Here is a 12147-nt window from a genome sequence, read left to right as displayed (position 1 = left end):
CGAAAACATATTCTGGTTTGTTGAGCATTTGTTTGTTTACCACATAATTCCTTATGTGTTCCTTCATAGTTTGGATGTCTTCAATATTAATCTACGTAGAATGTAGAAAAATATATAAATTAAAATAAAGAAAAACCATTGAATGAGAAGGTGTGTCCAAACTTTTGACTGGTACTGTATATTTAGCATATTTTTATATATTATTTGCAATATTTTTTATATTTTTTATTCATGATTATTGCTGTAGGCTACTTGTTTTATATTTTACTTTTCTCTTATTATGTTTATTTAATACACCAAAATACCAAGACAAATTATTTTCTATGTGAAATAACAATAATAAAATGCAGCTTAAATAAAGAAAAAAGCAGACATATTAAGCTATTATCATGCATTTTAAAAGAGGAAAGAAGTACAATAAGATAAGATCAACAATAACACAGAGGAGGTCAATATGAGGCCCAGCTGATGGGTCGATGCTCGTGGTAATATTCTGTTTGCATGCTTGAATGTTTGCCGGCTGTGAAGTCATGTGTATAAACTTTTCAATATACTGTATAAATACTGTACTCATATCCCTAAATGTAGGGTTCTACTTATTATACCCAGATTACAGAGTGTAAAGTGTAGCAACCTGAAGTCCTCGCTGTACACATTAAACATAATTTGCTTGTATAATAATCTTCTAAATTGTTGGACTAATGGCTCAGGTGGTTTAATGGATGCTATGGGATGTAATATATAAAACATAATGATGTGAAATCCATGTAGATCCTGTGTGGTTTTGATGACAATTGTTATTGTTAATTGTATCTTAGTGTACTTCCTTCCTCTTTTAAAATGCATGATAATAGCTTAACTGTTGCATAATATGTCTGCTTTTGTCTTTCTTTAAGCTGCATTTTGTTATTGTTATTGTGTACAGATTTCAATAGTTGACTCCAGTAATTAGGGCTTAAACCGGTTAGTTGATTAATTAATTAGTCAATTGACATTTTCAAAGCAAAAGTGACCCCAACATTCACTGGTTACAGTTAAGTTGTAAGAACTGCTGCTCTTTTTTGTTCATTTTACAGTATGTGAATTTTTAACAAGAATGTATTTGGATTTTGGACAGTTAAGTGAACAAAACAACGATTTTTTGTTAATTTGATTTTGAAAATTCATCAAAGGTGATGTGTAATTTTCAATATTTGTGTTCGCTTTATTCTGTAGAAAAAATGATTAATCGACCCATTAATCGAGAAAATAATTGGCAGATTAATTGACAATGAAATAAGCTGCAGTACTGGGTAACATGAATAAAACACAAACTAATTTAGGAAAAATAATCTTAATAATAAACTTAATTCATTCAGCATTTTTCACAAAGTGTCTTGGATGGTTAAACTAGGATTAAAACATTTCAGGGCAAAATATAAATAGAGCAAATAAAATCAGACAATACAAAATAAAATACCCAACAATAATATAAGATAACAATAAGAAAACAATAATAGCCTTTCATAAAACTGATACATGTAATAAAAAGCACATTCATATGTGTCTGTATCTATTTTTGACTTTGTAGCGAATTTAATATTTAGTTATTTGTATTTATTGGTGTAAAAGATCATAAAAGAAAATGTTTAAGGTGTCAATATTCCTTTCAGACTCTATTTTCAAACAGTATTTTTTCCTCACATCTATTAAAACTATTTAATAATTATTTTATGCTAATATTAGTTTCTTTTTTCCACCAAAAACAACTGTCGCTTTTCTCTGCTTCAAGCCAGCACCTTTAGCTCTTTCTAAACCTCCGTTTTAGATTTTTCAAAATTAAAGTCCTCACCAGAAATTTCATTTTCACTATAATTTTTTTAGAATTCAGAAAAACACGATCCCTCTTTATTATAACCTTATTATAAGACGATATGAGTGTTTATTAATATAGTAAAAACCAAAACTCTACCTGTATTCTATAAACAGATAATGAATTACAAAATAAAACACAGTTGTTATAAAGTTAAATATGTCTTAATAGGAGAGGTTATAATTGTTGGCAATCACAGCACATTAATATACAGTTAAAGATGTCCTTATATCTGATTACAAGCACATTACAGTGTGTTAAAACCCATTTATTAAATGTTTATATACTGCTTATAAATGCTATAAAATGATGATTATATCATTGTTAGTTGATTCACCAAGCAGGTGGACAGTGGGTAATGGCTGCTTGAGTAGCACAGGCTGAGAGGTGAGAGTAGAAAGTTATGAGCACAAAAATAATTTGTAATTTTTGCCACTTTTTCCCGTTATTTAACCTCAATGACCTTCAGGTGTTTGGGCAGTTTTTTGCCCCAATGTCTCAGACTTTCACCTTCTTTTTTTTGTGCATTTTTGTTTCCTGCATCGTCTCTTTGGAGCGTCATCAGCTCACTAAACCGAGGCATTCAAACCCACTTATATCCATTAAAACTTCCCAGGGCCGAGTGAGGCAGAGACCGATGACTGACAGGATGTTATTATGTGGTCAGTGTGTGAGAGATTATGTATGTAGGTCACCAAACTATTGGCTCATGGCGCTTTTTCATAAACGGAGGCCAAATTACTATTTTTGTAGATTTTTGCCCCATTTTACATCTAATATTTTGATATATAGACATAATCATAGAGTATAAACTGACTGAGAGGCTGCTAAGGGCCCTGCTGCCACCAGGGGGCCCCAACACTGGGAAAAATGAAAAAGAAAATGATGGATGGATAATATTTTTTAAGGACTTGTACTTTCTACTTCTATTCTGCTACAATTCAATTGGAAATATTGCACTCTGTAATTCACTAAATGTATTTATAACATCTGTAGTTACTAGTTAACTACCGGGAAGGCTAATTAATGTATCTTTTTAGATTAGGATTAAAAAAATAAAAAATAACAAGAAGATACACTCATGAATACAAAAGATTAAACTTTTGGTTTTACAATAAATAAAATTGGGCCCTTTGTCGCATTTTAGATGAGTGTGGTGGAGGGTTTTTATATATTATTTTTTAAGATTTATTGTTGTCAATAAACAAATTCACTAAACTTTTTAATAACAATTGGGTTGCCAGGTTGTGAAAAGAACCTCCTCGGGCAGCACACTTTCTTTGTGGTTTTAGCCACGAGTCGACCTCTGTTGCTGAGAAATGCAGTTCCTCAATTGGCCACTTGAGGCTCTAAACCCCCATGTTGAAATGCCAAACTTTATTTTATCTTTTGACTTCTATAGTTTTACTAAAGTGTGAGTTTGATTGCATGACTTTTACTTGTTATGAACTATGTTTAGTAAACACTTCAACAACAATTCAATGTGACTTTATACACAGGAGAGTTTTAAAAATGTTGTCAAAGCATCATGTTGTGTATTTGTACCACTGATCTCATATACAAAAATCCAAATGTATTTAACAGCTGATCAAAGTGCTGTACAATCAAAATACAGCATAAAACATAAAAACACAGTCAAATAAACATGTTATTGTAAGCTCCCACACTCGTTTGACGAGGAGAGAATTTGAAATGTGAAAATTCATTCTAGTTTTTGGGGTTAGTCTTAAGGGAAGACCTTGGACAGTTTCTCATGATGCTTTTTTTGTGTGAATTTACTGTGAATGGTGCAAAGTCACTATGACATGCTAAATTTGAACCTTCCCTTCATAAGCAGTGCCACTTTGTGCAGGAAGTAAAAGCTTCTCTAAAATGGAAAAATGCAGAAGGGAGTTCACTCACATAACAATCTTTCTAAAACCAAATAAATAAATAAATGAATAATATGTTTTTACTGTCAACAAAAGCTATGAAAAATGCATTAATCTGTTATCATTACTTTCTGGCTTTCCTCTGCCTCTCAGGCTCCATTTGTTCCTACTGAAGATGCACATTTTCAAAATATGTATCACAAAAATATAGATTAAATAAAATAAAAGAATGCTAAAAAAGGCACTGTAGTTTTCAACAAATGGTACTCAAACAGTAATAAATTGTGCATTTATTGGGGACTATTTTCAACGGTGGATTAATACACAGCAGTCAAAAATAATATACAGCACTTTGTCATTGTGTGATATTTTTTCAACAAAAATGTACAACAATGGAGCACAGAGTGATAAGCAATAGATGTTAGTTATTATTTCAATTAAATTGATTTTCTTGATTATAAGAAAAATATTGTCCAAATGTATATTTTATAAATAATTAAAAGTGAGAATATCAAAGTTGAAAATCCTCTTTACATTTCTGTACGATGGATTAAACAATTACATTTAACATGTTAGACAAAGCCAGGCTAGTTGTTTCCTACAGCTTTCTGTCTTTTTGCAATGCTAAGCTAAGCTATGCTAAACTAAGCTAAGCTAAGCTAAGCTAAGCTAAGCCAATCGCCTCTAGTCTCAATAACTTCATATTTAGCAAAAACATATCAAAGTGGTATCAATGTTCTTAAAAAACTCTCGGCACAAAAGCAAATGAACATATTTTAAACAATATCAAACAACTTCTTTAAATGGTATTCAACAAAAAATCAAAATAGTCATTTAGATTTAAATATATATATATATATATATATATATATATATATATATAATATTTAAATCTAAATGACTATTTTGATTTTTGATATATATATATATATATATATATATAATATTTAAATCTAAATGACTATTTTGATTTTTGATACTGTATATATATATATATATATATATATATATATATATATATATATATACAGTATATAGATCAGTTAGTCGCACATGTTGTCAATATAAACAATAATGTAACTATGCAAGATATGTCATATAACTGCTAGTTGATTGTTGATAACAACCACCAAAATAACATTAAAATAAACAGTTTGAGGCTTGTAATGTTTATTAAAGTTATATAAGTAAAATCAAACATTTCTGCCCCTGCTGTCTGAATAGTACTTATATTTCCTGCAATTTTCTGCCTCTTCAGGGCCCTTCTTTGTACTTTAAAATACACATAAATACAGATAAATTCACTTATTTTAGTTCTTATGTATAACATCAAAAACTAGAACCAGCAAGAGTAACATTTGTTCTTTCTGCTCAGCAGGATCCAGATATGAGAGTCAAAAGTGTCTTTTGTACATTAACCTCTTTCCTGTTCTGTTTTCGTCTTAGCCCACATCGTCGTAGTCCTCTTCACCATCGTTGTCCTCTTCACCTCCAATGTCATCGTAGTCATCCATGGAGGAGTTGTCTGCTGCTGGATCTGGATCCTGGAACGGTGGAGGAGGAGGAGGCAGAGGCTCACCGTCGTCCTCCACCTTCAGATAGTCAGACAGTTTGTCCTGCTCGTAGTCTGGGACACCCTGAACGTAGTCAGGGATGCTCTGCTCGTAGTCTGGGACACCTTGAACGTAGTCAGGGATGCTCTGCTCGTAGTCTGGGACACCTTGAACGTAGTCAGGGATGCTCTGCTCGTAGTCTGGGACACCCTGAACGTAGTCAGGGATGCTCTGCTCGTAGTCTGGGACACCCTGAACGTAGTCGGGGATGCTCTGCTCGTAGTCTGGGACACCCTGAACGTAGTCGGGGATGCTCTGCTCGTAGTCTGGGACACCCTGAACGTAGTCAGGGATGCTCTGCTCGTAGTCTGGGACACCCTGAACGTAGTCAGGGATGCTCTGCTCGTAGTCTGGGACACCCTGAACGTAGTCGGGGATGCTCTGCTCGTAGTCTGGGACACCCTGAACGTAGTCGGGGGTGCACTGCTCGTAGTCGGAGAAGTTCTGCACAACACCCTCAGCCAGGTTCTCATAGCTTTGGGCCTCTGAAACAACAAATTTCGCATTACTGCAGAGTTCATTATTACTTCATTTAAAATTTAACAATATAACAGTGTACAGTTTGGTGGAAGATTGCGGCAATAATGGACAGTATGACAGCGGTTTGATTATTTTATTAAAGCCCATACAAAAAGCCATTGACGTGAATTGACTCTAAACATACATTTTGAGTTTATTTGATTCAATAAAATATACTTAAATACTTCATATATGGCTAAAACTATTCCACACATCCCTTGGAATTTATGGTCCTACACCATTAAAGGAAGACGTACTCAAAACCTTACTTAAAGCTACTACATGGAACTTTCATTTTGTGCTGATTATGGCGGTCCCTGTGGACAAAAGCGGTACTGTTAATTAGCACTACTCCTGCTTAGAATTAGTATGTACTCGTAATGTAGTATGGGTTTAAGGGACTGTGTACATTTTTCACATCAGCTTTCACTTAAAGGAATAGTTTAACATATTGTGGGGAAAAAAGCCAATTCGCTTTCTAGAGGAGAGTTATATGAGATGATTGATACCTCATACCTGTCAGTTTAATATGAGACTACAGCAGCCAGTTAGCTTAGTTTAGCACAAAGACTGGAAACAATGGAAACAGCTAGCATGGCTCTGTCCAAAGGTAACAAAATTCACATACCAGCACTTAAAGCTCACTTATTAACATGTTATATCGTGTTTGTTTAAAGTGTATAAAAGCAGAAGCACTTTACCTCGCTAATGTTAGCAATGATAAGTTTAGAGTTAAGGGCCTTTCTTTATGTTTTTCACCCCACTTCTAATGAAGAAGACTGAAAACCATTTATTTTGACGTGATTTGAACAGTGAACATTAAAGATTTTAACGTCATCATTGGTCAAATGTTTTTTATTGTGTTTTGTGTCCTGCCTGCTGTGAGAAACTGTGACCGAGAAGGTAACGGTGGGGTCTTCCCTTCAAGGTTTCTCTCCTGGTAGAAGTTGCTCCTGAGAAATCAAGAATAGAAAATGTTTCATGTTTTTGCAGTTCGGTGAGTAAAATCTGACCTAAAAGGAACAGTTACACATTGTATGAAATAAGTGTATTCACTTTCTTGCAGAGAGTAAGATGAGAAGATTGATACCATTGTCATATTTGTCCTTTAAATATGAAGCTACAAACAAAAGAATTAAGGGTGCCAACGAGTTCTTCCTGAAGGGCTGAGGTTCTACCCAGAACCATTTATCTCTGAAGAACCCTTTTTTGGTAGAAAGAGTTTGTTCAAGGACTATTGGAAGCGTGGGAGTCAAAAGATGCTCCCAGCCCAGACACCCAGAAACTGTTAATGTGAAGCCTAGATGTAGAGTTCTAGATAAAAACCCTTGGAATATAAAAGGGTTTTCGGTAGAATACATGGATTGGGTTCTAGATAAAACCCTTGGAATATAAAAGGGTTCTTGGCGGCACCCAATAGAACCTGTATAGAACCTCCATAGAGGGTTCTAGTTGAAACCATTACACCATAGAAGGGTTCTCTGTAGAACTTCTCATTGGGGGCTCTTGGTAGAATCTTTCACAGATGGTTGTAGGTATAGCCCTTTATGTTGGGTTTTAGGTAGAATCCTCTTAAAGGGTTCCAGGTTTGGTTCTGAGGAAATATGAGGAAAAGCCAAGAACCTTTTATGGTTCTAGTTAGATCCTTTATTTCTAAGAGTGTAGCAGTTGGTTAGCTTAGATTAGCATAAAGACTGAAAACATGGGGAGACTTGACCTCAGTCTTGATTACAGCTTCACATCTAAAGTTCACTAATTAACACGTTAAATCTGTTTGTTTAGTCTGAACAAAAACTGCAGTAAAAAATGTAAATTTACAATTTGACGCTGGCCTTTTATAACCACAACTTTACGTTTTTACAATTAAGTTTCAGATCAATTAAAATAACTAATTCTCCTCAGAGACATGCTAGCTGTTTCCCACTATTTCCAGTTTTTTTTTTTGCTAAGCTAACAACATATACGTTATGTATCAATCTTCTCATCTAGTGCTCGGCAAACAAAGTGAATAAGTGCATCTCCTTAAATGTGAAACTTTTAATTTATACAGTACACTAAGATCAAACGTATTCAATATAAAATGTGAGAAAAATCCAGTTTTCATACTTGACAGTGAAGTCCGAAGATGGCCTGGGAAACTGTAAGATTCTGTGTTTTCCTTTGGAAAAACAAAAAGAGAGTGCAATTAACTTTAAGCAACACAGGAAAAAGAAAAGTCCATAATAAAAAGTTAAACAGTTGATGTCAAATCTTTGAGCTTAATGAAAACCAGAGGGTTATTATTTTAGGGAATGAAGGATTATCTTGTAAGAAATGAGGACAAAAATAAATACAACGGGATTTTTTTAATATAAGGTTCTTTATTTGCTTTCAGCTTTTAAACAATAAACATTTCCACATTGAATAATGTTTATATCTAGATTTATATACAAACAATATTCATGTTTTCATAATCCTTATATAAGCCTTTACTCATGATTATCAGTTGTATTTTGTTTTCTTTATTTCTTCTGTGTTTAGGCCCAACCTAAACCATCACTGAGCGCCTCACTCTGCCGCTGCAGCCCAGTTTTCCTCAGGGATCATTAAAGTTTCATTAAAGCTAATCAAATCCAGATGGCACCACTAATAATAGCTATTCATACAAATATAATAGTTTGTTCTTTGGCTTTGCAACAAACCCTCAGAATCATACTTTCACTTCGTCTCGATGCCAGTGAGTGTTTTGGGTTTTGGTTTCTCTTCTTGTTCTGGGTTTTCATTTGTGGTAATACAGTGTATTAGTCTTTCAGTTAACTAAATAAAAATAGGTAGTTCATGATATTGAAAATGTAACTTACATCTTCTGTTCACTTCTTTTTATTGTTATGTGAACATATACTTGAAATTCCGTCCTAATAATCAGATTGTAAAGCGGCTGATGGTATGGCACCGTTCTTCTCGGGTTAAATACATTTACTCAAGTATTTCCAATTTATGCTACTTTATGAGGGAAATATTGAACGTTGTACTTTTTACATAAATACATTTTTTGCAGTTTAAGTTCCATTACATATTAGGATTTCACGTACAAAATTTATGAAGAGCATGCATAGATTTACTAGCCCAAAAACCCTCAACTTCTGCCATCTGCAACAGCAATTTGCTAAAATACTAATGCTAAATCCATAGAAATAGAAAAGTTGTAGAACGACCATTGAACTGTTTGCCGTGGTCGTTGGACTACTGCAAAAGAAAATGGCGATTGTTGTTAGTTGTTATGGGGAAACTTGGGATAATATGCAAGCTAGCTAACTAGCATACAACATTAAACTCTTACTTTTAATTGAAATTACTTTAACACTTACATATATTTTTCCAATGCAGGGCATTGACTTAGAATATAATATTTGTATATTAAAGTACTGCAACTTTCACAGTTTCATGAAACCTTTTAAGTAAAGAATCTGAGTGTATCTTCCACTATGTTACTGGCTTATGTCACCTTGTCACTTGTGTTTCACTTCACACCAACATATGCCTTTGAGGATTATGACGTGCTGCTGGTTTGTGCAGCTTATTAATAGCTTATAACTCTTGTCTCACTGTGAGATACCACACTGCCCCCCAACACACAAGGATAGTGCTGAAAATAAGCTCTTATTGTGGTCAGCTGTCACTGATGTGACAAACGCCCGTCGTGGTTTCACGTCAACAAAGTCTGTTAACACCTTCTATTTTCAGATTAAAATACCATCAATTGTTTACCGTTTACTCTGTTTTTCTTGTCTTATATGGCACCATTTGTACTATATACATCAAGTGTTGTGCTATTTTCTACTTCTACTCCACTACATCTCAGAGTTAATATTGTACTTTTACTCTACATCTCAGAGGTAAATATTACATTTCAGAGTTAATATTGTACATCTCAGAGGTAAATATTTACTCCAGTACATTTCACTACATCTCAGAGGTAAATATTGTACTTTTTACTGCACTACATCTCAGGTGTACATATTGTACTTTTTATTCCAGTACATCTGAGGTGTAAATTTAGTACTTTTTACTGTACTACATTTCAGAAGTTGTACTGTTAACTCCACTACATCTCAGAGGTAGATATTGTAATTTTTTCATATGATGATATTATAGAATATGATGCATTGATGTAGATTTAACTAGCCAACAGAATATAAAGGAGTTAAAAACATCTACGCCAGTAATATTTAATATACACATCAATGCAGCAGTAATATTAATCAAGAAACATAAATGAAACCAAAAAACTGACATGGAACATTTCAACACTTTTACTTCTCATACTTCAAGTGAACTTTGCTGATAATACTCACATTCTTTTATTTAAGGTTTTGAATGTAGGCCTTTTATTTGTAGTGGAGTATTTTCACAGTGTAATGTTAGTACTTTAAAATATCAGAATATATATATATATATATATATATATATATATATCAGGAGCATTTATTTCATGATACAGGAAAAGAAGAAACGTGCTTCAGAACAGGAAAAAAAAGCAAAACAATTTTCCACGTCCAACGAATGAATGTGTGTGGGCAGAGGTTCAACCTACCTGCTCTTGATATGCACTTGTTGATGAAGATGAAGATGAGGGTGATTACAATCCACGCGAAAATAACCACAATGACCACCCACAACCACAAGAATTCACGCAGCAAATCCATGGGCCCTCTGCTCGACACAAAAAAAGAGGATTTAAAGGAGAAATAAAATCACTTTAAAGCCTTTGGTAAACTGCAAGAAGACATCTGACTTGTTGCTTTTCAGTATACAGAACTGAGGATCGGAAAGAAGACCATTCACCACTTCCCCTTTTTGTGCGTTGACTAAGTCTTAAAGTTATTTTGGTGTTTAGGTTAACACAGTGAGAATGAAACCAGCCTCTTAGCAATCACTAGGGACTTTTTTTTCCTTGTGAAACAGTGTACCAAAAATGTGACAAAAAGCTTTTGTTCAGCTGTGGCATCTGTGCCTGTACTTGACATTAACCACTTTTTCAACTTAAATGTGTATGTCAGCTAGAAAGAAGTATTGTTATTGTTAGTATATGTTCCCTTATCTACATGAACAGAAGAATTAAATGCTCTTTTTTTCTCTTTATCTGCATGCCTCCGTATCCTCTTTACAACAGCTTCCTGCCAATTTCCAGCAGAGTCTGACAAATAACGCCCCTATCACACTTAGATACACAGTTAAGTGTTATCTTAAATAACAATACAGCTATATTTATTATGAATAATTTGGTGATAGACCTGGGTTCAAAGGTTCATAATAGTCCATAGTTCATCGGACATCTTCTTTTTCTTTCCAATTACTCAGAATGTGCCTTACCTTTCCAGTGAACAACTGATGTCGTCAGGGCTGGTTAAAGTGGGTTGAAAGGTCTCAGTAAATGGATGATAAAAGTGTCATGTGTTGTATTTGCATGACAGTTTCTAATTTTCTTAGTTAACCAGATAAACTTGAAGGCTGAGGCTGGGCTATATCCTCCCCACCCTCTGCCATGCTCCACTGACTACAGCTTGTGTGTGTGTGTGTGTGTGTGTGTGTGTGTGTGTGTGTGTGTGTGTGTGTGTGTGTGTGTGTGTGTGTGTGTGTGTGTGTGTGTGTGAATCAAACAAGCATGCCATATATATACATCTATGTGAAGACTTGAAGTTTGATGTTTTTATGTGAAATAATACTTCAAAGTCTCTGTGATGTAAAAGATGTGAAAACCAATATTTAATTCATAAATTTCCCACTCAGAATATGCAGTAATGTTAATGTCATCTGAGAGCTTATGTCAAGACCATTGCATCCATTTCCGAGTCTCTTTACATTTTCAGTTCCTCTTAAATCAGCACATGTTGGATTCGTTTTATAACCATATAGCAGCTTTAGGAACTAGCTTTTAAAAGTGCTACGTGGCTGCCTTTTTAAATTATTATTTTTTTTTTTTTTTTTTATCAAAAAGAGAGAACCTAAATTTGAGTCTGGAACTTGATATTGATATAACTTGACCATTTTATTTTTTTTAATTTGTTTTTAAAAATATATATTTTTTTATACAATAATAAAAAAAAAAAATTACATTTTTATTGTATAAATGTTTTATTTATTATCTGTTTCTATGTAGTTGAGCTGCTGCAACACCCGAATCCCCCCCCCCCCAGGGGAATCAATAAAGGAATATAATAATAATAATAATAATAATAATAATAATAATAATAATAATAATAATAATAATAATAATAATAATAATAATACTTCTCTTAAATTGTTTTTATTT

General features: G+C 33.7%; 1 protein-coding gene across 1 annotated transcript; it reads right to left on the bottom strand.

Moving 5' to 3' along the window:
* Window positions 1-4725: 4725 nt before the first annotated feature.
* LOC129113638 (uncharacterized) lies at window positions 4726-11380 on the bottom strand. The gene is made up of 5 exons (XM_054626046.1): window positions 11208-11380; window positions 10429-10547; window positions 7962-8013; window positions 6732-6808; window positions 4726-5821 (listed from the first exon to the last, which is right to left on the bottom strand). Exons 2-5 carry the CDS (start codon window positions 10538-10540, stop codon window positions 5166-5168), a joined length of 897 nt encoding a protein of 298 aa, XP_054482021.1. The 5' UTR covers window positions 10541-10547; window positions 11208-11380; the 3' UTR covers window positions 4726-5165.
* Window positions 11381-12147: the final 767 nt, after the last annotated feature.

Source organism: Anoplopoma fimbria, chromosome 24 (genome assembly GCF_027596085.1).
Source record: "Anoplopoma fimbria isolate UVic2021 breed Golden Eagle Sablefish chromosome 24, Afim_UVic_2022, whole genome shotgun sequence".
Lineage (NCBI taxonomy): Eukaryota > Metazoa > Chordata > Actinopteri > Perciformes > Anoplopomatidae > Anoplopoma > Anoplopoma fimbria.
The sequence above is the reverse complement of the archived record's forward strand: the minus strand, read 5'-3'. Positions and strand labels throughout refer to the sequence as shown.

What these genes read in the sequence shown, in the direction of transcription:
- LOC129113638 (XM_054626046.1), bottom strand. Translation starts at nt 10,540, where the DNA reads ATGGATTTGCTGCGTGAATTCTTGTGGTTGTGGGTGGTCATTGTGGTT. An exon ending in CAAGTGCATATCAAGAGCAG is followed by an intron (nt 8,014 to 10,428) that starts GTAGGTTGAACC and finishes GTTTTTCCAAAG; the next exon opens with GAAAACACAGAATCTTACAG. An exon ending in TCTTCGGACTTCACTGTCAA is followed by an intron (nt 6,809 to 7,961) that starts GTATGAAAACTG and finishes TTGATTTCTCAG; the next exon opens with GAGCAACTTCTACCAGGAGA.